At 35.1% G+C, this 24,783-nt stretch overlaps 1 protein-coding gene across 2 annotated transcripts in view; it reads left to right on the forward strand.

Moving 5' to 3' along the window:
• Positions 1-24,783, forward strand: part of mad1l1 (mitotic arrest deficient 1 like 1) — a 58,478-nt gene that overhangs the window by 8,725 nt on the left and 24,970 nt on the right. The window contains exons 10-16 of one of the 2 annotated variants that reach the window (XM_026204569.1): positions 1,788-1,874; positions 12,009-12,153; positions 17,488-17,628; positions 18,717-18,773; positions 19,039-19,130; positions 20,208-20,298; positions 24,154-24,358. In XM_026204569.1, coding sequence (XP_026060354.1) covers positions 1,788-1,874; positions 12,009-12,153; positions 17,488-17,628; positions 18,717-18,773; positions 19,039-19,130; positions 20,208-20,298; positions 24,154-24,358 — 818 coding nt within the window. Of the gene's footprint in view, positions 1-1,787; positions 1,875-9,433; positions 9,578-12,008; positions 12,154-17,487; positions 17,629-18,716; positions 18,774-19,038; positions 19,131-20,207; positions 20,299-24,153; positions 24,359-24,783 lie in introns of those variants that run through there. The other variant, XM_026204570.1, reaches the window with a different exon arrangement.

A 24,783-nucleotide genomic window follows, 5' to 3' on the forward strand; every position in this document is an offset into this window, starting at 1 on the left:
TACATACTCAAAAAATGTATTGTACTCTGTCTTTCCTTTATGTTCCCTCTGCGGCGATATTCCTACTGTTTGAATGTTGAATCCATTGTCTTTTAGAATTCGCTTTCATCTCAAATATAGAACAAAGGTGTCAGCTGTAAGATGGCACTTTCATCACAGAAATTAAGAAAATTTGTCAAAATTGAGCAAAGCCTTTCGGTCTGTGGGTGTGATTAAGTTCCTGTGCCTTTTGTTTGATGTTGACAGCTCTGTTAATTATGCAAATCAAAGATGGCAGATGTAATTTAACATGCCCTATGATCATTTGAAACATGATCCAGTGTTTAGCTATGTATGATATACAAATACACAAAATAAACACGCTTCAAAATGTTCTGCAAGCGATGCCATAGAAGAACCATTTTTGGTTCCACAAAGAACCATCTCTTTCTTACCCTTTGAAAAAGCTGAAGAACCGTCTTTCACCCCAAAGAACCTTTAGTGAAACAGAAAGGTTCTTCAGATGTTAAAGGTTCTTTATGGAACCATTTGGACAAAAAGGTTCTTCTATGACATCTTGAAGCACCTTTATTTTTAAGTGTAAATGTGAATATCTTAAGCAGTTTAAATATATATTGCTACTTATTTCTTGTGCTGTGTGCTTCCAAGAAGCAAAACATAGAATTTATAAAATGAGATTGCAGAATTATGACAAAACCTGCTTTTATGAGAAGAATGCTTGAGAAAATAACATCAAAACAGTAGAGTCCTGTGTAACTGTATCACATTTTGAAGAATTTATATCAAATATTGTAAATGAAGATTGCATTTTTTTTTTTCATTTAAATTACATAACTTCTGTTATGGCATCAAGTTTTAAAAACCGCTGAACAATGGATCCTTTTGAAATCTGTGTGGGTTTGACGAATTAGAAAAAAGGCAATGTGTTTTCGCAAAGAGCTGTTTTAAAAGAGAAACACATTTTGAAAACCTAGTCAGGGGCAAAACGTCAGGAAACAGTTGTACTTTTAATTAGAAAAAGTAAATGTTATAGCTTTGGACTTTGGAGAAATTGTCTTCATCTCTGTTAGGAAACAGATTCTATCATGAGTTTACAAATGAATTTGTGTTTCATTAGCAGGCGCTAATGAGTATTTTATAGAATGAGTTTGGGAAGTTTTAAGTATTCAGAGTTTGTGGGCTTATAGAATGCTTTTCATGAATAAGGTACACTAGTGTACAATTACGACAAGAAAAATATTTTTTTTCTTTCTCAGATCTATAAGATGCTTTAGGTAAACTATTGTGGATCATAATAAGCATTGCATGGAAAGTAGACCGTTTTAAAGTTGCTATCTTCTTTGTAAATCAATGTGAATGATTCATCCATACTTTTTTTTATTTATTTATTTTTTATTTACTTAAATGAAACATTTATTATGCAGTCCACTTAAACTCTGCTTCCACAAGCTCACATTCAGATCTGCCTCTGTTTTTGAAAGCATAACTTGTAACATAAAATTGAAACATTAAACGATGGATAGAACCGAGCCCCTGCCCTAATTTTTTAGCGCGATAATTTGTTATACTTGACAGTACATCACAATACACAAGGGAAAGTATGTCGCTACTTCAGTTTCATCTCCCTCAACTTTAAAACCCTCGTTCATTTTAACTTGTCTTACATCTGAGATATATATATATATATATACACACACACACACACACACACATATATATATATATATATGTATGTGTGTGTGTAATACCTGTCTGTCTCTTCTTACTTTCAAATTGATTTGTTGTAGGAAACCTGAGGATTTGTCCAGGGAGGTCATACAGATTCAGCAGCGAGAACTGAACCTGAAACAGCAGAACTACACACTCAATAGCAGGTAAATACACAAATTCACATGCATTAAGATCTAGATCACTGACATTGGGTCATTCATTTTGACTCATCACTCACTGATTTAACAAAGTTGTGTGGAGGTAAATTTGAGGTAACATTTTATTATAATAGTCCACTTTAGACATTCTTCTGACAGTAAGTAACTTTGCAACTACATGTCAACTAGTAGTTATTAGATTATTAATAGACTGTCGGCTTAATATCTTCAAACACTTATTTTGATGGGTCTACAACATACTGACTATAAGATACTTTGCAAGTATATGTCAACTTATTCTACTAACCCCAAACTTAAAACAACAGTCTACTCTGAGAGTTAGTCATGTAGTTGCAAATAAATTAGAATTAGATTATATGTAAAGTTGCTTATAGTTAGTAGAATGTCTAAATTGGATTATCAAAATAAACTGTAACCAAATTTGAGAATTTTACACTATTGTTCCAAAGTTATTTCTTTAATGTCACAGAGCTGATTGTTGGTAAAAACTAAAGCAGTTTCAGATTAAATATTTGATTTAGTCGTGCCCCGCTGTCACTGCATGATTTGTTAGATTGACAGTCTCTATTGAACCTTCACTCTTGAGTGAAAGCTCTACTCCAGAGCGTGTGATCTGTCCCTCAAGTGATCGATTGGGACAGTCTCTCTTTCCCTATGTGGGTTCATGTCTGTTTTTGTGCTTAAAAATGTCATTATTTGACAAGGCCTCTAATGTGGGTGTCTTCATCCTGTGCAGTTCTTTCGAAGGCAGTAATGGGGTCTTTTCTTGAGTTTCGCCGGCCAGCATTAGCCGTTCTCTTTGATGCTCTTTCAGTCTATCTCTGGTCTCTCCCTCTCTCTAATTGTCAGATGGTAATTGGTCGATGGTAGTTGGTGCGTGTCGGCGCTGCACGGCTCTTCACTTGAGCAGTCAAGTCAAACGAAACTCTGACAATATCAGATCTCACTAATGAGCTGAGTGTTGAGATTGGGCTAATTATGAACTATGATGTCATCTAAAACAGCTTTGCAAAGTAATGAGTCTGCTGTCATTTCTTCAAGTTCTTTATGGAAGGAGTTGGGGCTGTCTGGTTCTTTAAAAAAAATTTAAAAAACACTCCTTTTTATTGATTTATGCAATTATACTCGCTTCTTCTGTAGGTGAGGCTGGATCACAAATGATTTGCACGAAAAAAAAAAAAAAATGTTTCTAGGTTTAGGACACTAAAGGTCCACTAAAGCAGTAATGTTGTCTCAGACCTCTTTGTGTTCAGACTGTTGCTTTTTGGATCTAGTCAAGTTTAGTGTTTGATGGCTGACCCTATGGCCTCCAAAATTTGTTTTTATTTTACTTACAATGTGCCTCACTAACCTTCACTAAGATTTATTTTGTACAAGAATAGATGTTTTGTACACCTTTGTAATATTTATTTTGAATTGTTTTCTTTATGTGATCATGGTTATTGTATAGCACTGATGACATCAAGATAGGACAAATACAAGAACATATGAACAGCATTGAACTTTTCATGTACAGTAGGTATCCTTAAAAGCAGCATTCAAGTAAGAAATGGAATAATCAAATGTAAAAAATGACAGTAAACATAATAGACTTTAAAGCGAGTATAGTTTAACCCCCTTTTAGATGTGCACGCCTGTCATATCAAGAAGTTTAAAGTGGGCAGGTGAATTGCTACATCTCTTACACAGTTTGGAAGCAGTTGAAATTTAAATAAACAAGATGTTGTGAGCAAAATTTGTGGAGATCTGCCAGAAGACGCAGCCATTATGTGCAGCTGATCTGTACGGAGACATCTGAAGACCAAACTACATTGGAATTAGCAAATGGAAAAATCAAGTGAGCCTGGGGTGGATTGTTCACAGTGCATGTTTTTAGCAAACCGTACCTCTAGCCAAAAGCGAACCTTACTCAGACCACCTCCCGAGATGGTCTCGGCTCAGTTCGCTTCTGTGGGGTCTGAGATCATTTGGAGTGTTCACATATGGGCCAAAAATCACGTGAACTGCACTCAGACACCTGAAAAGGAGCAAGTTTGAAAACACCCTAAGTGTCAATATATCACACTTTTTTTTTTTTTTTTTTGCTGATGCATTTGAAAAAGCATGTAGCAGATGATGTGAATTTGTAGTTAACTTTATTAATATGCCATAACACTAACAGAAGACGAGTAACTGTCAAAATTTGAGATATGTGAAATTGTGACAAATTAAATAGCTTATTTATTAAGTTTTTGTTTACATAAAATATTTGTGTACTTTGTATATTTGTGTATATGTATGTGTGTGTGTGTGTGTGTGTGTGTGTGTATATATATATATATACACACACACATACATACAAAAACAAAATTTTTCTTAAATTTATACATGCATGTATGTATTTATACATAATAAATGTACACAGTACACACACGTGTAAACAAAAACATTTAGTATGTAATTTAATCACAATTAAACATTTGACAGCACTACAAGTTTTTTCATATTAGGTATGAAATCTGATATTATGGTATTGTATTTTGCATATAATGCTGCAATACCGGTGTTGTTTAAAAAATGTTCAGAACGCATTTGAGAGGTGTCTGTCTTCACTGCTGCAATGTGGCGAGAACGCAACTGTATGTGTTATTAAGTGTGAAAGTTCCGAAATGGAAAATTTTGAACTAGTAGAACGTGATGACACAGAATTAATCTACAATATCCACTGACCTCCACATGTCAGTACACACGGGCACAACTTCAGCGCTAGATTTAGCAACTTTCAGGTGCTTTTAGTGGCTTTTTTCCATAGAATATATATATATATACTGACAAACCTAGCGACTTTTTTTTTTAGCTTTGATTCAGTTGGAAGATGTTCCCAGTGCTGCCCCATGAGTGTGAGTTCAGTCTTTTCTGGCACAGTGTCGTCTCTCTCGGTGTCTGTTCTGTGCAGTGAGTGGCAGAGAAGCATCTCTTTCAGCTTGCCGGACCACAGCCGACTGGTCAATAAATGAGTACAAAACATCGTTTCCAAGCATCTGTTGCTTACTGACTGTTTGGAGTTATAAACATGAGCATAGTTTGTCTGATAATATTATGCACTTTATTATTATTTATTTATTTATGCTACTCAGAAGCAGACAGTGTGCTGCATGACACAAGAAAGTAATATAGCCAAAACCACTACATAGCCCGCTCAACATGCATGTAGATTTTATCAGATGATGTCATGATTATAAACGAGAGTGAATCCTGGTTAACATGTATTAAGGAGTCGTGTTTTGTCACTATTTAGAGTGGAATTCTTCTACAGTATACACTCATCATGACAGTAAAATACTAAGTCAGTCTACTGCAGTAGCTTATTTCCTCTCTCAATCAGTAGAAAATGTGGTTTACCCCTAGTCATGCATGGAGAAAAACAATATAGCCCATATAAAGCCATATATAGAGATATCAATTTAACAAATTTGAAATAATTTGACAATGAATTAAAAATAATTGTGTAAATAAACAAACTTCTACTTTAGATGACAAAGTATTTTCTATAGATAAATATTGAATACAAATATAATAAAAAAAAAAAAAGTAAACACTGTAACCAACAGGGTACTCAATATTCTGGGAAGTCTGTGTGCATTGGGAATCATATTTTTCAAATAAAGCCAGGGTAACACTCATTTTACATTCAGCACACAGTGAAAATGACATCAATATGACAATGGGCAAATGCATTAAGTGCAGCGTAATTTGAAATCATGAGTCATGCAGGATAAAAATGCACACTTCACAAGATCTCACAGCTTGATTCAACTAAGTTTGCAAGGTTTGTGAAATTATGTTTATTAGTCATTCAAAGATTTGTTTAAATGAGATAAGGGGTATTTGCTGAATGCTGATTGCAAACGAGAAAGTATTATAATGTTTGCATTTCTATTACTAATAAGATAAAAGCTATTGTTTATAATACTTTTTGTTGTTTATTGTTATAATTAATTCCTTTGTTTAACCATTCTATCGGATTAGACGGAACTGTTAACAACGACGGTAAACGAGTGAGAATGTGAGCACTGTGTGCTCAAGTGCTGTAGCTCTTAGCACCATCAACATAAAAGTCCTGCTTCGAACACATCGGCCAAGCAGAAAAACTTAAATCTCATTAACCCATTATTTTCTATTGTGTTTTGGGAAGGGTTATATTGTATTTTTTTCAACAGGGAATGTTATAATGGTATTACTCCTTTTACAGAATTTACTTAATTACTGAATTTCACAGGAAAGAGTTTATTTTGTGAAAATAAAAAACTGTATTACTTCAGTCAATTACTAAAGTATTGCATGGGTTACATAGGCTGATTTATTCACTCTAAGCATTTGGGATTTTAAGAACAAGTGGAAAATGTGCTGAATGTTTCATTTCATCCAAGTGAAATTAGTAAAGCAGTTAGACTGATTTTACACTTGTTTTAAACGTGGAGACAGGTGAGAGTTGACACAGGTTGCGCACGTGCATCAAGCCTCATCCACATTGCCAGATGTGCTCCTGAAGATGTGCAGTGCGGAACCTCGCGCAAGTATAACTGAGCATTATGAGACCAGCTGCGTGTGTTAATTAACTACTCTTTCTCCTGCTTTCGTTGTTTGTTTGTTTTTTTAAATGGTGGGCGTTTGTTATGCAGTTGACTAGAGCAGTACTGATTGGGGAGAACGGAAGTTGGCTCACTCTATTGGTTAGTAAGGCTGCCACTCAAGGCTCAAGGCTGGCTGTTTTTCATATGCTCTGGAACAGTAATATCGTGTCCAGATTAGAGGTTTTCACGGGTCCAAAAATTCGTGCCCGAACCCGACAGAGACCCGTAATGTACTACACCGAACCGACCCGGACCCGTCTAATATTTCAAAAGCTGGACCCGGACCTATGTAGATCCGAGAAATGTCTACTCGGACCCGACCCGTATATAATTTGAATCTGTACCCGAACCTGCCGGGAAGACACAGACCCGACTGGACCTGACGTTCACATATTCCACCTTAAATTGCTATTACATGTCAATAAACCTGTTGCAAAGAATACAGCTTGTCTTACCTAATTTAAAGAGCCGTAGTCTCTCTTCCTTGTACCTGACTGCCTGTGATGCATTACAATCCTCAGACAAGAAAGTTATTCATGTTATTCCTCTCGTTATTCCAAGTCCAAGCTGAAACCACTAATTTTTTCAGCTTCAAAAGTCCACTTGATGTCACGGTGACGGATGACAAATGCTACTGTGCACATGTAACGTTACATTCTGACTCGAGTTAATTCGCATAATAACTTAGACTGTTTGCCCTTTTGAACTATAATAACGATTGCTCGTGCAATGCCATGGCCGCTGACGTTATTTATTTACTATCATCTGATCTCTGTCTGTGCTCTCTGCTCTCTATCGAGTCTGAATCTGAACCACTAAAACTTTAAGATTAAACGGTTCATTTATAATATTATAAAAATGGGAGAAAATGTAAAACGCGGTTTGGCAGTCGAAGTGTCCCTCACTGGTTGCCATAGAAACATGAAATGCGCTTGAGACTGCACATGCGTGCTAGCTGTATCAACCTAAAATGCTTTAGCGCAATATGAGCGTAATAGAAAACATTCATGTGACAGTTCACCTCAGATTGTGTTGCTGATTTGAAATATATTAAATATGAGTGTGTCAAGTCTGCAAGCATTAATACCGTGCGTGCACTTGTAACTCTGAGTCTGCGAGCGAGTGAGAGAGATCACTTTTTTTTGGCTCACTCTTTTCTTTTCCTAATTTTACAAGTTGCAAGTTACAAAAAACACAAGCAGTCTTTGATCACGGCCGGGTGTTCTTCGAGTCTGATGACTCCGATCGGCGATCGCACGGGTATTACACACAATGTTAAACAGACCCGGGACCGGAGGTAATAGATTCGGACCCGACCCGGACCCGGCTGATGATTTAAAATATAGACCCGAACCCGTATGTGTCCGGGGTCGACGGGTCTCGGGTGCACTGTGAAGACCTCTAGTCCAGATTGCAGGCTTTGGGATTAGCAAAACACATGTCTCAAATTTAGATTGCGATTCGATTTCGATAAATCGCACAGCCCTATATAAAGAGCCATCTGGATTAGGGCAGGGCAATAAAGCTAAAAAAAAATTTATCTATGTATTTTTCCATGTTTTGATTATATGCATTCATATTAATCATATAGGTCTATCATTATATTTTTGCATTTACTCCTAAAATTTGCATTTACTCCTAAAAATGTATTGCACAGCCTTTCTCTCAACAGCAATATAGTGTGCTGCAGTTTCCTCAGTTCATATCAATATGAGTGTCTTGGTATCTATACAGCCTTTGGGTCAAATCGCAGTATGCCTTACTGCATGACAGTTCCAAATGCATGTTTCTGCTTTCAATAGCCTTAAGTTATCTTATTTGCAATCATACTGAATTACATTGACCTCCCTGCTCAATCTATATCATGGTATAAAAAACCCCATGCTGCTAGTTTCCTATATAACTGTTTTCAGAGACTGCTGCACCATTAATAAATGAGCCACATGACTGCATGAAGGTCTGTTATTGTGATATCATGCATTTCCTATTTTGTTGCCCATAAACATCATGTGAAAAAAACGAGGTTGTCCTGTTTAAATGTTGGATGCGTGTTGGCAGGTGAATCTTTTCCTAAACAGGCACCAGACGATAATCAATGTGGAGGATGTACCCTCAGCTGTTTTGGTAATAATTTTCAAACATTTAAATAGAAATGCGGTGGCTGTGAATGATAACCGTAATGGAATAATGCAATGGACCGTAAAATCACCCTCTTTGTGTTATATCACAAGTGCTTATAGGTACTTTACATACATGTGTTTGTACGTGTATTGGTGTGCATTCATGGGGTCCACTTGGTTGAATCACTCCATTAAGCTGTTCCTTCTGTGTTGAGAAACTGGGCCAACTAAATCAATTACCCTATTCACTAACGAATAGAGGCAATTTGCATAATAAGCCTTAGTATGCACTAAGGTCATATTGTTAGGAGACGAGTATGGTTTTGTGATTAGATTGTGCATTATTGTCTTATTGACCCTCCACAGTAGGCCATGATGGTTTTCATTACAGCTCAAATTGAGCTGGATAGTTAGCATCTGGAAGAGATGAGAGGAGTTAATCAATTTAGCAATGAGGACACAAACGCATACACATGCTGACTCGCTCTTGCAAACGCCGGCCCACACAAACTCACCCTCCCTCCTCCTACAAACAAATTTCCCTTGTCAACTACCTCCAGAAAGTACAATTACATCCACCCATACAGTCTTAGCACTTTCTCTCCCTTTAATCCAGCAGATTCAAAGACTCGCACACACTTTTCCAGCACATTTGATGGAATTGAACTCTTGCTGTGGGTAATTTCTCTCACTCTGCAAGGTCAAGTGGAAAAGTGCTCTCCCAGTCAAAGTCTATCTGTATCAAACATCCTTCCTTTATCTCTAGAAGGCACATGCGCACACAAACAAACAGCTTCTTCTCATATAAATATGCACTGCCATTTTGCTAACTGTTTTGATGTCCGTTATTGTGTCTTAACCGTGACACCACACAAGAACTGCACAACAGCATATCACATATCCAAAATGCGAAAAGTGTAAAATTGCCCAAATTTTGGTACCTGGCGGCAGTTCGGTAAGTGTTAGAAATGCTGGATAATGAGATCAATCTTGCTAGATGTCCTCAATTCGCTAAAAAGCAGAGCTGTAGAAGAGAAATATGGAATTGCTTTGCGTACAGACATAATAGAAAAATGGTGAACCTGAAAAATTGACAATTATTTTTCTTAATGTCTGTCTCCTTGTTATATTGTCTGGTTAAGTGTCAGAGTATTATACTGAAAGTAAATTGTGAGGATTGGGGCATTGCCATATAAAATTTTCATGTTTTAATTAAACGCTAATACATTTATCACGGTATACAGTATTATCATGGTATTGAAATTTACAATAGTTTAAAAAAAGTGGCCATAATACAGTATAACAGATTTAATAACTTTTTTTTAATAACAAAAATAACTGAACATTTAAATACAATAAAGTAATACAGAAAAATATTTACAGTTAAGTTTAACACAGATTAAAGTGCAAAAGAACTATAAAGACATATAGGGATCACTTTACAATAAGATCTCATTAGTTAATTAATGAATTAACATTCACAATGAGCAATAGCTACATTTGCTACAGAAGCATGTTGTAGTACAGAATAAAATGTAAATAAAAGTTTAGTATTTAGAAATAAAATTTAGTATAAATATTTAAGTATTGGCGCTGTGTTGAACATCATAGCGAATACACAAATCTGATAGGCTATTTAAATAGTTTTAAAATGTAGCACAGCTGTTTTATTTATGGGTGTTTCCAGGGTAAGGGCTGCATTTTCTGCAGTTTAGCGCCATCTGCTGTCAGAAAGTGAATGTGCTTTCATTCAGCATCTCTCACCTGTTCCCCCATATGCTTCTCATGCATGCTTGTTTACATCAGAGCACACGCTCTTACAAGCAGCATAGAGCGCTGTTGTGCATTTTGACCAGTTGATGGGATAGGTGTTCTTAAATTGCATTCCAAATTCTGAATAATTTGTAATCTATAAGTATTCTCAGTATTTAGAAGTGCCCACTATAACAGTATCGTGCATAATCATTACCATGATAATATCGCATTACCAAATATAGGCACATGTCTAGCGAGGATTTGGTTTCAATCCAATGGTTCTTTACTGAATAGAAATGTTACATAATAAAAAAAAGTTAATCAAAATTGCACATTTGTTTTGCTTTGAATTGTTATGGGGGGGGGTATATTTGGTAATGCGATATATCACGGTAATGAATGAATATGTTGATGCTTATGAAACACATTAGTTTTATAAGAATCTTAAAGATTCTTCTCTTGAACCCCCCAATCTAATTTCATATACAAGACAACATACTAAAGACAGAGTTGTAAAACTTCCCTCCAAAAGGTACCATTCCTCATTGGCTCACTCAAATCCTGAGGGTGTGACATCGTCACCCTATATAGATCACTGAGCACCAGATCAGGCGATTCCTTTAGATTCAGTAATTCCAGGAGAAGATGCTGAGCTAAGAGCCTTAAAAACCACCCTAAGCTTGCGTCAGGCCTTCAGCCTTGACTTTTCATTCATCAAAATCCTCGGACTCAAACTAGTTATTTTACATCAACCAACTTCAGCAAAGATCAACTTGAGCCTTCAAAGTGCGTCAGGACTCTTTTTCAAACAGGCAAGACGTGCAAGTATCAAACTTAGTCTTATTAATTCACACATTTTAAGTATCATGTGCACCTTTTACAAATGTGTGTTTGAACTAAGAAACTGATGTTTCCTTTTTTTTTTTTTTTTTCTCCTCTTGACTAGTTTAAATGTTTATGTAGTTAATAAAGTCTTACTTGTATCACACTTGAGGTTGATCATTGTTTGCTCATAACCGAAGTTCCCTAATCATGCAGATTTTTTTGCTACATTATCGGAGTGTTGAACTGTAAGAGTTATTTTCTTGACACTTGACAATGAGAGGTCAAGTAAATCGAAATATTTATAATTAATCATAACTAGTTATGATTGATTATTCATATTTCCCCTTTGAGCTGATTTGCTACACCTCTTATACATATATATATATATATATATATATCTTTCTATCTGTCAGTACTATTGGTTGAGCGTATATATTGTGTTCTGTAAAAAAGGGAGACTGGCGTTTGTCACGGTTTAGTTTGTTAGTGTCTAGTTAAGCTAACTATTGTAATGAATATGGATTAATCACAATCAGACATGCTCATTCATTTAACTTCACCAGGGGGTGTTTTCAGGGCTGTTTCAGAGGAATTGTTAATGCCTCACTGTCTTACACATAACAATGTGCTATTTCCCAGAACGGCCCAGCAACAAAGAGCATATATTCAGCTGTGAGCACTCAGAAGGCAGCTTTTATGTTATAAGGAAATGACCTTCCAGGATATAGAGGATGCAGTTCTTTGTGTTCTCTCAAGAGCTGTTCTATCCTAATGTTATTCTGCCGTTTTCTATCTGTCTCTTTCAGCATTCGCTCTGTGGAGAAGACCCGCACTGAGCTCATGCCCGAGATCGCTCAACTGCGAGCCAAAGCTCAAGAAGAACAGAAGAAACGAGAGAACCAGGATTCACTTGTCCGTCGCCTGCAGAAGAGAGTCCTACTGCTCACCAAGGTAAAAAGAAACGTAGAAAATAAACGCATTCAGTTACTCTCTTCAAAACAAAAGGATTCATACTTTGTAAACTATACATTTAGAAACAGAACACTTTCTCCCCAGGGCAAAGTGGCTTTTTCTCGCTAGAACAATAGATAGGTGAAACCAGAAATATTATAACGCAAGTGTACTCATGATATCAACAACTTAGAAAGTATTGTATCTTTAAAACATTTAATTAAGTAGAACAATCATTTTCAGTCCTGATATGGTAAAATTATGTGCCAAAGTAACATGTTAGAATGATTTATTTTGGATGTGCAGAAACTTGAACTGTTTAAATATACTTTCTTAAAGGGATAATTCTCCCAAAAACTGAAAATTGTTATCATTTACTCACCTTCTAATTTAGCAGACTTAAAGTATAACAGTTTAGTATACCTATGGTTTCACAGACAAGGCTTAAGGCTATAGTCCCACATTAAAAATATCTTGCTCTTTTTTTTTTTTTTTTATCTGTCCATCCGCTGCATGCAGACAAAGGTTTAAAAAACTTCAAAATGTTCATGAGGACATCATACATAAGGAAATCATAAAAAGACATCAATATAAATAGAGCAGTTAACCAATGAGAATTGTTCTCATGCATCAATTAACCACTCAATTTAGATGGATTTGTGATATCTTTAAGAATCTTTAAAGCATTAGAGTTTGTGGACTTTTAGTGGAGGGACATAAATTCATTTTAGTTTCGAAGATGAGCTTCTGGAATTACAAAAGGGTGAGAAAATGATGACATTTGAATTATGAATTGAATTATTTAATTTTTTTGTTTGAAAGTAACCTTTAAGCAAGGGACATTAATCAAAAGTCTGATATGACCCATTATCCTTCTCTTAATCTCGGTCTCAGCAGTATGGACGGCTGTAACTCCTATGTAGAATGTGTCCTCCTTCCTGGCATGATGCTCTCTCCAAAGGCTAGGATGAGATTTAGATAAATTACTGGAGCAGCGTCTTATTGTGTATGCGAATAATACTCTTGTTCTTTGTTTGTCAACAGCTTGGCAAACTGGTAATTAACAAAGGCTTCAATAAGCTGCTAAATAGGTGGTATTTGATTTAATGAGGTCAATGTTTGAGTGTAATGATGTCCACACTGGAGACATTTAGAACATCCTCACCTTCAGCCTAAAGCCTGGAAGCTGCTCTAACCACACATGGACAATTAGAGCTGCCAGAACAAGTAATTAAGAGTAAAGATAAGCTAGCACGCTCGTATGTTTCTCTATTATCCAGTAGTTAATTACGTTAGTGGCATGCTCAGTTCAATGCTTGTCAATTTAATTCAAATTTTTATATAAGCAGTAATAACATTGTACAACTTTTCTACAAATGTAATTTCATACAAAACACTATGAAGTCAATTAGTCAATTTTATCCCAATGCAATTAATTGTATTTTAATCATTATCACACTTTGTGCTTCTCTTAGTTAATGAAGAGTAATAGTCTTTATTCAGTCTACTGGTTATTTATCCTGAAACCCCCCTGACTTTTTTCTTAAATTGATATGTTTTCTTCCCAGTGTTTTACTTCATCTTTACTAAACGTGGTAACCATGTGCACACACATACACACACTGTTTAAAAAAAGTACTGATGATATGAAAACAGAAAAATGTGTGTTGTAGTTTAGCAATCTCACTGTAATGTTTTGCTCAAAAAAAAGTGTAGTGCAGTCAATGTTCCTTTACAAGATCACTTGTGATATTTGTTGCAGTTAACAAACTACAAACTAATGACAAACTAATAAATCCAAAAATGACAAATTCAAAGTCTTTTTAATAAATATTTTAATGGGAATAAATAAGTGGATAATTTGGAATTATTGGAATTCATATTTGGAGTTAAGGTTCTACCAGAAGAGAGGGTTAATATATGAGAGAAAATAAGAAGTCCAGAAACTAGATGAGGTAAACCCTGCATATGAGTTGACATTCTCTTGATTTGTGTTTACATGAATGTGCAGTAATTCTGAGGAAATTAAAACATGTTTCTCTCATGAGAATAACTGATTAAAAATCATAATTTAAAGTTTTTGAGCACATTTTCTCATTAACAATTATCATGCAGCAATAGTCAGTTCAGTAGCGTCTAAGCTTTTTACTTGTTCTGTATATGATGATAAACCTGTTTACACGCGCAGAGTTTCATAGAATTAATAGAATTGACAAGCTAGAATCTAGGGGCTGTTTGTCACTAGCCATTATTGACAACTTCAGCAATTCACATTGCTGCAAGACCAGAAAAATGCATCAGCGGTCTTTGGAGCATACTAGATTAACAGTTTTCTAGCTATGATTAAAAGCCACGATAAAAAGCTTTTATTGTAGCATTGACCCAAGTTCTCCATTAAATGAAGATCCATAGAGGTGAAAAAAAACCCTGCAGTGCGGCACAGATTCATTTCCTTACTCACTCACCCACATAGATTCCCTCTCTGCCACAGAAACTCAGAGGCCGGTGCCAAAATAATAGAGTCCTAAATGAGAGTTTGCTATCTGTGGGACGAATTAAGTTTGTTTAAGATGACAGCAAAGGTGAATTTCATTACAATGGAAGCAGAAAAATAGCTTTGGAAAATGTGTGTGTTTGTGTTGGCGTACGCATGTGTGTGAATATACTGATATGTGCTAGTGTGTTGAACCCCTTAGGGTGGTATAACTCATATTAAACCTGAACTGTTTTCATGACTTCAGGTAATAAAACGGATACCTCTTTGGCCTTTGAAAAGTAGAGCAGAGATAAGAATAAAATCTTCCTTCCTTCCTCCTTTTGTTGCTTACAACTTGTAATAAGTATGTCTATTATGTATTTCATTTAGGGCTGTGAATTTTTGGGTAAACAGCGAATCGATTTGATTCATAAGGATTTGATTCCTTTCAAGAACGATTTTTGCACATTTAAAACAATTCAATTTGAGACGATTCACAATTAAATTCAATGCGATTCGATTAACGATTCAATTCTGTATTCTTTAATTGCATTCACAGGATTATTTAAATGCTTCCCTTAAAATCTTTATATGTTTAGTCTCGGGACAAATTACACAGTAGACTTTATAGAGTCAAAAAAAACCTTTTTATCCATTGTTAGATGTTAGTTTAATGATGCTATGGCATGAATTATGTAAATTTACCATTTAAAAATAGAAAATTATAGTTCAAATCTATTAATATATTAACTGACATATTGCTCAAGACTTCTAAAATTCTACTTTAACTTTATTTGGAGTACTACTTGTGAGCAATGCACATTTCTTAAAATTAAGCCTAAAAGGTGGTTTAATGTCACTGTTAACGAGGATTGTGTGATCTATGAATAATAAAGGTTTTTAAATGCAAGAAAAGTGCTCCTGAAGTATACTTGCAATAGTTTAACTTTAACATAATCAAATATACTTCATTATGTCTTTAGTTGGGCTTCAGTACTGCTTCCACACAATTAAAGTGCATTTAAGTGCAAAATTAGTTGTTCCAATTTAGCAGACTTAAAGTATAACAGTTTAGTATACCTATGGTTTCACCTAAGGCTTAAGGCTATAGTCCCACACTAAAAATATCTTGTTCATAAATATCTTAATATGTCATTGCCACTTTTCTGTCTCAAGATGCACACCTGAAACTTTTTTTCTAAGGCATTTTTATAAAAGCTGCTTAAATATCTTAATTTAACTAAGGCCTAGTCCAGGCTTAGTCTAAGTCTTAGTCTTTTTCACTAGGGTACAGTATGTAAGCCAAGTATAAAAGTATTATTTTGTGTTAACTATTGTGTAGCATACTGTCAGTGTAGGGTAACATGTCACACCTTTGCTTGACGTGAGCTTCTTTATCTTGTTTTCATAAAATAAAATTCAGTGAATGCTGAAGTCTGAAAGAAACGCGCCCGATGTCTGTTTGCTTTAATGACGAACGCATCTTTTATGCATATGATTGACCGATAAACCTTGCGCTCTTATTTCAAGGTTGTTAATACTGTGGTTGTTTTAACCATTTCCTTCGTACATTCAGTTTTCCGACATTAAATTAAAAGTAATTTATCATTCAGTGAAACTGTGCGTATGCTTTTAGACACTTGCATTGTTTTTGTTCCGTCCAAATGCGCACAGGTATGATATCAATGGAATGACTGAGAGCCTCCTGAAAAACTACAGAAGAGTAAAACTACTGAGTAAAGCTGCTTTACTCTAGCAGTACTGGCCATGAGTTCAAAGGAGAGATCACACATTGGCTGGTTAAAAAATGTATCCGTGAGAGCTACGTACGGAGCACGAGTGCAATCCTGTGATAGGCAGTAAAGAGTGGAACGCTACAAGGAGAGATGTGATGCACAAACAACACTGTTCAAGATCTCCATTAATTTTGCTTGGAATAATTTAATGTATTTATAAAGCATTGGATTCTTAGCGTTTTAAATTGATTAAACCCGAAATCAGTGATTCACGATTGAAAATCCATGTTTTTTTTTATATTTACCATGAAAATTTAACCGTGCACAAAAAGAATTTCGACATTCACAATTTTACTGCATGTCTGCATGGATGCTTTGACATCAGTCACATTGATTTTTACATCCGATTAGTTTAACTAAAGCTCCACAAATGCATCATTAGCTTTTTCTTTCAAATGTTGTTAAAGGTCTTTTAGTGAAGGTTATTCAGCATTAACCTTAGCAACCTGTGTTGTCTGGGTGCATATATGAGCATGTGCCTGTCATAGCTTGTTTTTAATCTGCTGGTTGTTTTTGTATTCTCAGTTCACACTCGGGATAATGAATCACAATGTTTTATTGATCCTGCTGGTTTCGGCTTTAGAGACTAGACTAGATTTAATTTTGGTTAAATCGACTCTAAAATGAGATATTTACACAGATGACTCCGACTCAGAAGGGAGCTCGTTCACCCTATTAATTCTCCTCTAATATTTATTTTGTCTGTCCTCCTGTATTTAAAACATTACAGTGACAGTACAACTGAAGCGTGCCAGTTAAATGTATTCATCGATTAGGTTGACCAGTAAAGCATGTGAATGAAGTTCAGTAACCAGTGAAACACAATCAATCTGTTGTAATCAAATTTACATTAAGACAGTAAGCAGATTCTTTCATTTGGAATTTTTGTGTTTTTTTTTTTTTATACTTGCTCACCCGATAATGAAAATCAGTGTCCTCCATTTTATGGTTCTGCAAGTGTTTCAGCTAGTTTTATATGCATGATATCTTTATATTGTACTGACCCAGCTTGGCCTGAATTGAGTTCTGCAATTGAAACTTGTGCTTTTGTATGTGGGTCAGGAGCGCGATGGAATGAGGGCCATATTAGAGTCGTACGACAGCGAGCTGGCCACAAGTGAATACTCCCCTCAGCTCATGATCCGGGTCAAGGAGGCAGAGGATATGCTGCAGAAAGTCCAGACACACAATACAGAGATGGAGGTGAGAACTACATTACCCATAATACATGCCAAATCATTCTTTCAAATGTACCTTTCAAAAAACAGAACACTGATTCAGTGATATGTTTGAATTGAGTGGTTTTGTTTAATAGCCAATTTATTTATTTTAAAGATTAATAGGACTAAAGGTGTGATTTAATCAGTTCAGTAATTTGTGTGGATGGTTCTCATGGTATAAATTTATGCAACAGCACTCTTTACTCATCTCATTTAGGTAAATATAGGTGCACATTATGCAAATGTGTAGCCGTCATAGAAGTGGTATTTGAATTACTAACGACTCGCTTAAGCTGTACAGAGTTGATTCTTTATTTTGGGAGACAATAACTTAATTAATCATGCACTTTCAGCTTTACAACTTTGCAGATCATTTACATTCCAATACAGCTATATTACACACTACATGAAAGGCAATATTGGAATAGCATAATAGGGGCTTGTGAATTTGTTTTTTAATTTTTTATTATTATTATTTCCTGTCTGGGTTTGTCTTTTAAATAATTGAATTAATCGCATATGTTAATGCACTGAATTTGGAATGCATTGATATTGGGAAGGATAGATATTGCTTTGCACTAATTGGACAGAGGATTTATGAGGAAAACATGCCTTTGTTTGCTTATTACAGTAAACCTTGTAAATGTAAGATGCTTTGCCACGATGGACAAAATTATGTTAAATATTGTTAAATATATTTTAGCTATATGCTCAGCTCTATTTGCTAATTTATCAGTTTTTTTTTCCCTTGGACACATCAGCAGAAATGTATCTTTTTAGTCTTATAACATGCAGGTATAACTATAAGACAAAAAAAAAAAAAAACATTTATTAGGTGTTGATATTAGCTACTGTATGTGGTTGATTTCATGTTATAAAATGTGTGGTTCAATTAATTTCAAGTTATACTATGTTATAAAAATTCTAGACCTCTGCTCATGGCCTGTCTGGAAGTTGCATCCAGATAACTTTCTTGACATTGATCGTACTCATGACTTTGTAATGAAGAACTTTTATGGTTTAGTATCTAGGCTCTTGTTTTTATGGGAATAATCTGTTTCACTCTGATAGACTCAACTGTCTAAAGCCCAAGAGGAGGCAGGCACCTTCAAATTACAGGCTCAGATGGTAAGTCACATTCATCACCATGGGAGCTTCCTTTTGGCATTTATACGATTATGTCAGCTACCGTTCTGATCATAAGGAATTGATTAAAATTTGTGCTATAATGCATGCAAGAAATGGTAAACCACATAAGGCAGAAGTCAAGATATTAGACAGAAATATAGAAATAACATTGCCACTATGCTGCATGTTTCGTTTGCTTACTGTTTTTGGCATACAGTGCCAATCATTTGGACTTTTATTTTACATTTTTTAATCACATGCTCAGGTGGCTGCTGAACTTGATGCACTGAAAGAGCAGCAGGTGCCTAATGCAGAGAAAAACACCTTAGCAACAGCAGACGAAGTCAGCTCTCTCAGGTAACAGAGATATGTGAGAAATGAAATGTCCTTCTCTCCTGCGTCATACATTTCTGATCTGATCATTATGGAAGCCTGTTTCTGAGTAAAATTAATAAATAAAATAAAAGTAATGAAGTCACATTGGTGATTTATTCATTGTGTTATTTTTGTGCTTGAGGCTTCCATAGATGACCAATAAACAACCAACAGTCACTGAAAATAGCCAGCTCTTATCGAAGTGTTTGCGCTACTTTGTCACTTTAAGTCGCTGGTGTTGTGAACGGGGATTTAGACTGAGAGAAACTAAAATCTGTGTTTTTTTTTCATGGCCTGTTGCATTGCCTAATTACTATGGAAATGTGATTATACTACATTAGCTTTTGTGGCCTTGCTTGAAAAGTGAGGTTCATTCACTGCCTACTTTCTCCTTTTTCCTCTTTCTTTTTGATCCTGTAATTATTCTCTATAGAATTTAATTTAATCACTCCTGGAACCATTTCACTAAGCTGTTTACACCTTAATTGAATATTTGTTGTACTGAATACAAGTCTAAGACCCCACATGGTAATCTTCAAAACCAAAACTAAACCAACCTGAATGCTTACCAAATTACTTTCTGGGAAATTATATAGAATACTCAAGAGTAAGAGTTCAAAAAGGTCTTACTAAATATCCGGACCACTACTGAAAATCCTTCTATTTTTTTTTAATTGATATGGAATATTAACTTTAATTTCTGAATTTCATAGTATTTGATATGTCCTTTTGCTCATGATTTGGCACACATTTATTTGATTACAACAATGGATTGCTCTTAAATTTTAATCATTTAATTTATCACCAGAAAATTCAAAATTAACAAGATCTTAATTAATGACTATTAATGTATTAAGTCATTTATTTCTAGAATGTTTTTCTCTGCGATCAAACTCCAGAACCTGGAGCCTGTTTACCTTTATTTACCTCTTCATGGTGGAACATGTTATGACCATGTTGAGTATTTTTGAGATTAAGATTTTTGACAGTGGTTTTTTCATTATGCTTGGACTAGAAATGACATTCTATATGTATAGGTGTATGTGTTTGTTCTTTCAGGCAGAAGATCGAGGAATTGGAGGCAGAACGTCAGCAGCTTGAAGAGCAAAACAACATTCTGGAAATGAGACTAGAGAGGAATAACCTCCAGGTGATACTTTCATTTTGTGCAAGATTTCTATTAACTAAAACATGTTTACAGTAGGAGTGCACCAATATTAATTAAAACAAAATGAAGACTAATAGTAAAATGAATCCACAACCAATTATATTATGAATTAACTGGATAAGTGCTCTGTGACCATCTCTAATGATAGGAAGTTCAGAGAGCCTGTTGAAGGAAAGCATCACCGTTTTTGCTGCACCGAGGTCGAAGTGCTGTGAAGTGCTCTTCCGCCATACATTATAGTTATCAATTTTATCTGCACATTTCACCTTTAAGCTTGGCTAATGGCTTCAGTGGTGGTTGATGATAGCCTGATGCTTAATAATCAGACCTGCATGATACAGACTGAAAGACACGCTATGATTTACTTCATAATTAGGCATGCCTTTAGCTAGCAAAAATTGCATACTAGCAAGTCAGCTGTTGTAAGTTGCTATGTGGAGTGATACAAGACTTGAACGTCAGCATGAGATCAATTTCTCCAGCTTAGTGGTCATCATTCACAAATATTAAACATTTGAATACAGTGATTGACCAATCAGATTCAAGTATTCCAGGGACTTGAGTAATAAATAAATGTCTTTGGTTTATATTATCATCAAAGCTGATCCATTTTTACATGTAGGTGAGGTAATTTTGGTATTATTTTTGTAATTCTTGTAATAAAAACAATATGGAGTTTAAATGAAACAAAACGGTTTTGTTTTCTTTAAACTCCCTCTGTTCCTTAAACCAACATGGGTTCATTGCTGTTCTAATTGGCAAATTATTCATGGTATAAGGTAATTTAGGACACAGTACTGAAAATGAATGTGCAATAGGTTCAGTTTGAGACGAGATGTGTGTTTGTTTTTATGAATGCACAGCCACACTTGTGTTGCATCTGGTTTCCAGAGTAACTCAGGAATATGTGTTTCTTCTTAATCGGCACTTGAGACCATATTGTGTGTTGCCTGCAAACCTCTCCACACTTACAAGTCCTCTTCAAATCACTTTCTATAATTTTACTTTAGTCAGTTGCCACCAAGACTTGTTATTCCCTTTCCTTCCATAAACTTGGTGTTTCCACTTTTAGGTGGAAGGAAAAAAAATAAATAATTGTCCTGCTAACTTTAGACTTGAAGTAAATCCCGCTCCTTTTAGTTCAACAAGGAGCTCTGATGGCTCTTTACATATAATATGGATTTAGCCAGTGGTGGCACATGTACTGTAAAAAATTACTCTGGGCATGCTGGGGATTGCCAGCTTTTAATATGCTTTTAAAGATAATAGTTTAATAATAGCACGGTGGTGTTTTTATTTATTTCTGTTAGTCAATAAATAATGTAGAGTCACTTAGAGGAAACTCCGACTATAAGTCCTAGTGTTACATTTTTTATGTTGTTTAGGTATGTTGTTGTGTATTGGTATACTATATTTATATTCTAGGGTGGGGATAAACTCTGTAAAAAATCTGCAATATAAAATAACTTTCTGTCCTGTGTTGCAATAAAACACAAACTATTTTTTGAATTAAAATTTAATGCATTTTTTGGTATAATCCAGTAACTTAAATTCATCACATCTGATTTAATATTTATTAGAAACTTGATGAAAACTTATCATAAGACAAGATTTATCATTTGTGTTATTCATACAACTGAATAAACATGAAATTGGTGCCAAAATGACTTCAGATATGTAATATGTGAACAAAATATCTAAACTTGTAGTCCTATACAACATAGTCGGCAAATTCCTGCACTACTGCCGCACTTTAAAGGTATTGGTTTGGCCTGTTATAGGCAACATTTAACCATTATAGTCAGTGACGTAATGTGAAAATGTAAGGCCTCGTCATTTTCTGTCATTTTTTTGTGGCGTTGCTATATTTATCAGGGGCCTCCCATCCATTTATCCTTCGTTTTCACTTGCTGACTCAATGATGCGATCAGTGGGCTGAAATGCAGTCAGACATGCTCCATTAGACCTCAACACTGGTGCCAGCCCAAAACAAACTGAAGTCTAGAATTCAAGAGCTGTGTCACTCATTTCGTCCTGCTCTCTCAATCACTCAGTTGTCTTAATGTGCTTAGACTTTGTCTCTAATATTTATAGCCCTCTTCTTCTATCTATTATCTATGACGCTTAAAGTGTCACAGTAAATATAAGGGACTTCAGATAGTTAATAATGGCCAACCACTCAACACTTGTCAGTTTGAAGAGGGTTGTTTTTGGCCCAAGGACTAATCTTAATGGTTTTCGTGTCTCTTTCTTATTGTTGAAGATGATTCATTTATGATTCAAGGTGTATTCATCTTGAAGGTTACATAGATGTACATGTGGACTTCATAGCTGTACTATTGGTGTTGTCAACATGCCAGCATTTCAGTCGTCAATACCAGTAATGTCATTTTGCTGTCTTTGATTGCAAGAGCAATTTTAAAATGTATTAGATAAATATAAAAATATATATTTTTACTGAGTTTAGTTTTTATTAGGTTTCTTTAAAATGCTTTCAAAACAATATTTGACTAAGAGTGTATAAGAGTATAGATCAGTGTGGCATGTCTGAGTTATCCTTCTTCCCCAACCATTGTGCAACACTTTAACCAAAGCTTAATCTTTCATTTTTAGTAATTTTAGTTGTATCTGTTCTTTCATCACCTTCTGTTCTGCAGTTATGACATCTGCTCCTTACCCCTCAGTCTCTATTCCTCTTCTCTGCCTCTCTGTCTTCAGCTCAGGGTGATGTAATTTGCTCAGTAATGAGATGTTCAGATCGAGGCATTATTCTTTGATGGAGCCCTTAATTCACCAGAAGGCTCAGTAATGGCTTTTAAACCCCTGAAGTTTTACACCCAAATGAAGAATCGTTCCAGAAGATAAAGCCTTTCGTTTCAGACAGGGATGAACTATCACTTCTTTGGTCCTTTTGTTTGGAGGGTAATTCGGATAAATGTATTTTTACGGTGTACTGTAAGTGCCTTCAGGCAAAATTGGACTTGATTTTAACCTCTCAGGTTAACTGGTTAGCTTACATGAAGCTCATTTTTAACAAATGAGCTATTGAACCCACCGTATTAATGTCTCTCACTTGAACTTATATATTTCCACATTTTTTCTTTTCATAATTTCGAGATCATATGTGTTTTAAGAATTGTAGAAAACAGCTATGCTTCCAGTCTTCTTTCATTTTGTCTTATTCACTTTCATTTTAATGTTGATTTAAGTAATTCATCAACAACTACAATAGTTTAACATGACAAAATTATTGAAATGAGTGGTAATTAGTTTCATACTGATGTGTTTTGTCTGCACTCTTTTCTTCCTTGGAAGAATTAAATAAAAAAATGAAAAGCGTTTTCAAAAATCCTAACTAATGCATCCTTGTTTTAATAAAAGTTGGACTTAATTTTCTCTCAGCATCTTTTTATTCTTAGGTTCTAACGAGTGTTTTGTCATCCTTTTGGAGTTGACATTTTCATTGACAATTTTGAGATTTTTTTTTTTTAATCTGTGTAAGCAAAGTACAATTCAAAATCACAGATTTTTTTTTTAATCGGATTTTAGAAAGACTTTTGTCTTTTCAGTTCCATTTTTCCTTTTTTATTTATTCATTTTTCAGTGTTGATTTCATTGATCAAAGTCTACATCAGTCAACAATAACAATGGTTCACATGCCAAAATAATTAAAAGAAATTGCAATATATTTGCGTTTAGGCATATCGTCTGCACTCATTTTTACTTTTGAAGAATCACATCACAGACTTTAAAAATGTTTTTATACTCACAAACTTGTTCCTTATTTTAATGAAATGTATACTTATTTTGGAATCTCTTAACTTTTCCATGTATTAGGGAGGCTATGATCCTGTTAAGACCAAGGTGATCCACCTCCAAATGAACCCCACTAGCATCGCAAAGCAGCAGCGCACCGAAGAGGTGGAACAGCTGAGGGTGGAGTGTCAACGCTTGAGGGACCGACTCCGCAAAATTGAGGCGGGTGGTGGCATGACTACAGACGACACTACTCTAATCATCCCACCTTCACAGGAAATACTGAGTAAATACCTTTTTTACACAAGTCTTTGTGAAGATGTTTTAATGGTCGGGCAGAGAAACCGTCCCTTTATCTGTTTTAATGGCATTGTTGACTTTTAATGTCCAGTTCATCAACAGAAGTTATAAACAGTCCTCACTTTTTATATCAGGTTTCTGGTGAATTCTCAGAGATGACCAAAGAATGAAAAATTATTTCATATTTTCAGCTGGGTGAAAGCAAGCATTTTATTGTCTCAATTATGTTTAAGTAGCAGATCAAAAAGCAAATTTTAGTAAGGAAACTCATAAATACCAGGGTAAATGTAGCACCTTAAAGGCATAGTTCATCCACAAATATAAATAAATTACTCATCTTGATGTTTTTCAAAAAGAAGGCATTTTGAAGAATTTTTAAAAACCAAACCGTTTTTATTCCCCATTAACTTC

Source organism: Carassius auratus, chromosome 26 (genome assembly GCF_003368295.1).
Source record: "Carassius auratus strain Wakin chromosome 26, ASM336829v1, whole genome shotgun sequence".
In the NCBI taxonomy this organism is placed as follows: Eukaryota; Metazoa; Chordata; class Actinopteri; order Cypriniformes; family Cyprinidae; genus Carassius; species Carassius auratus.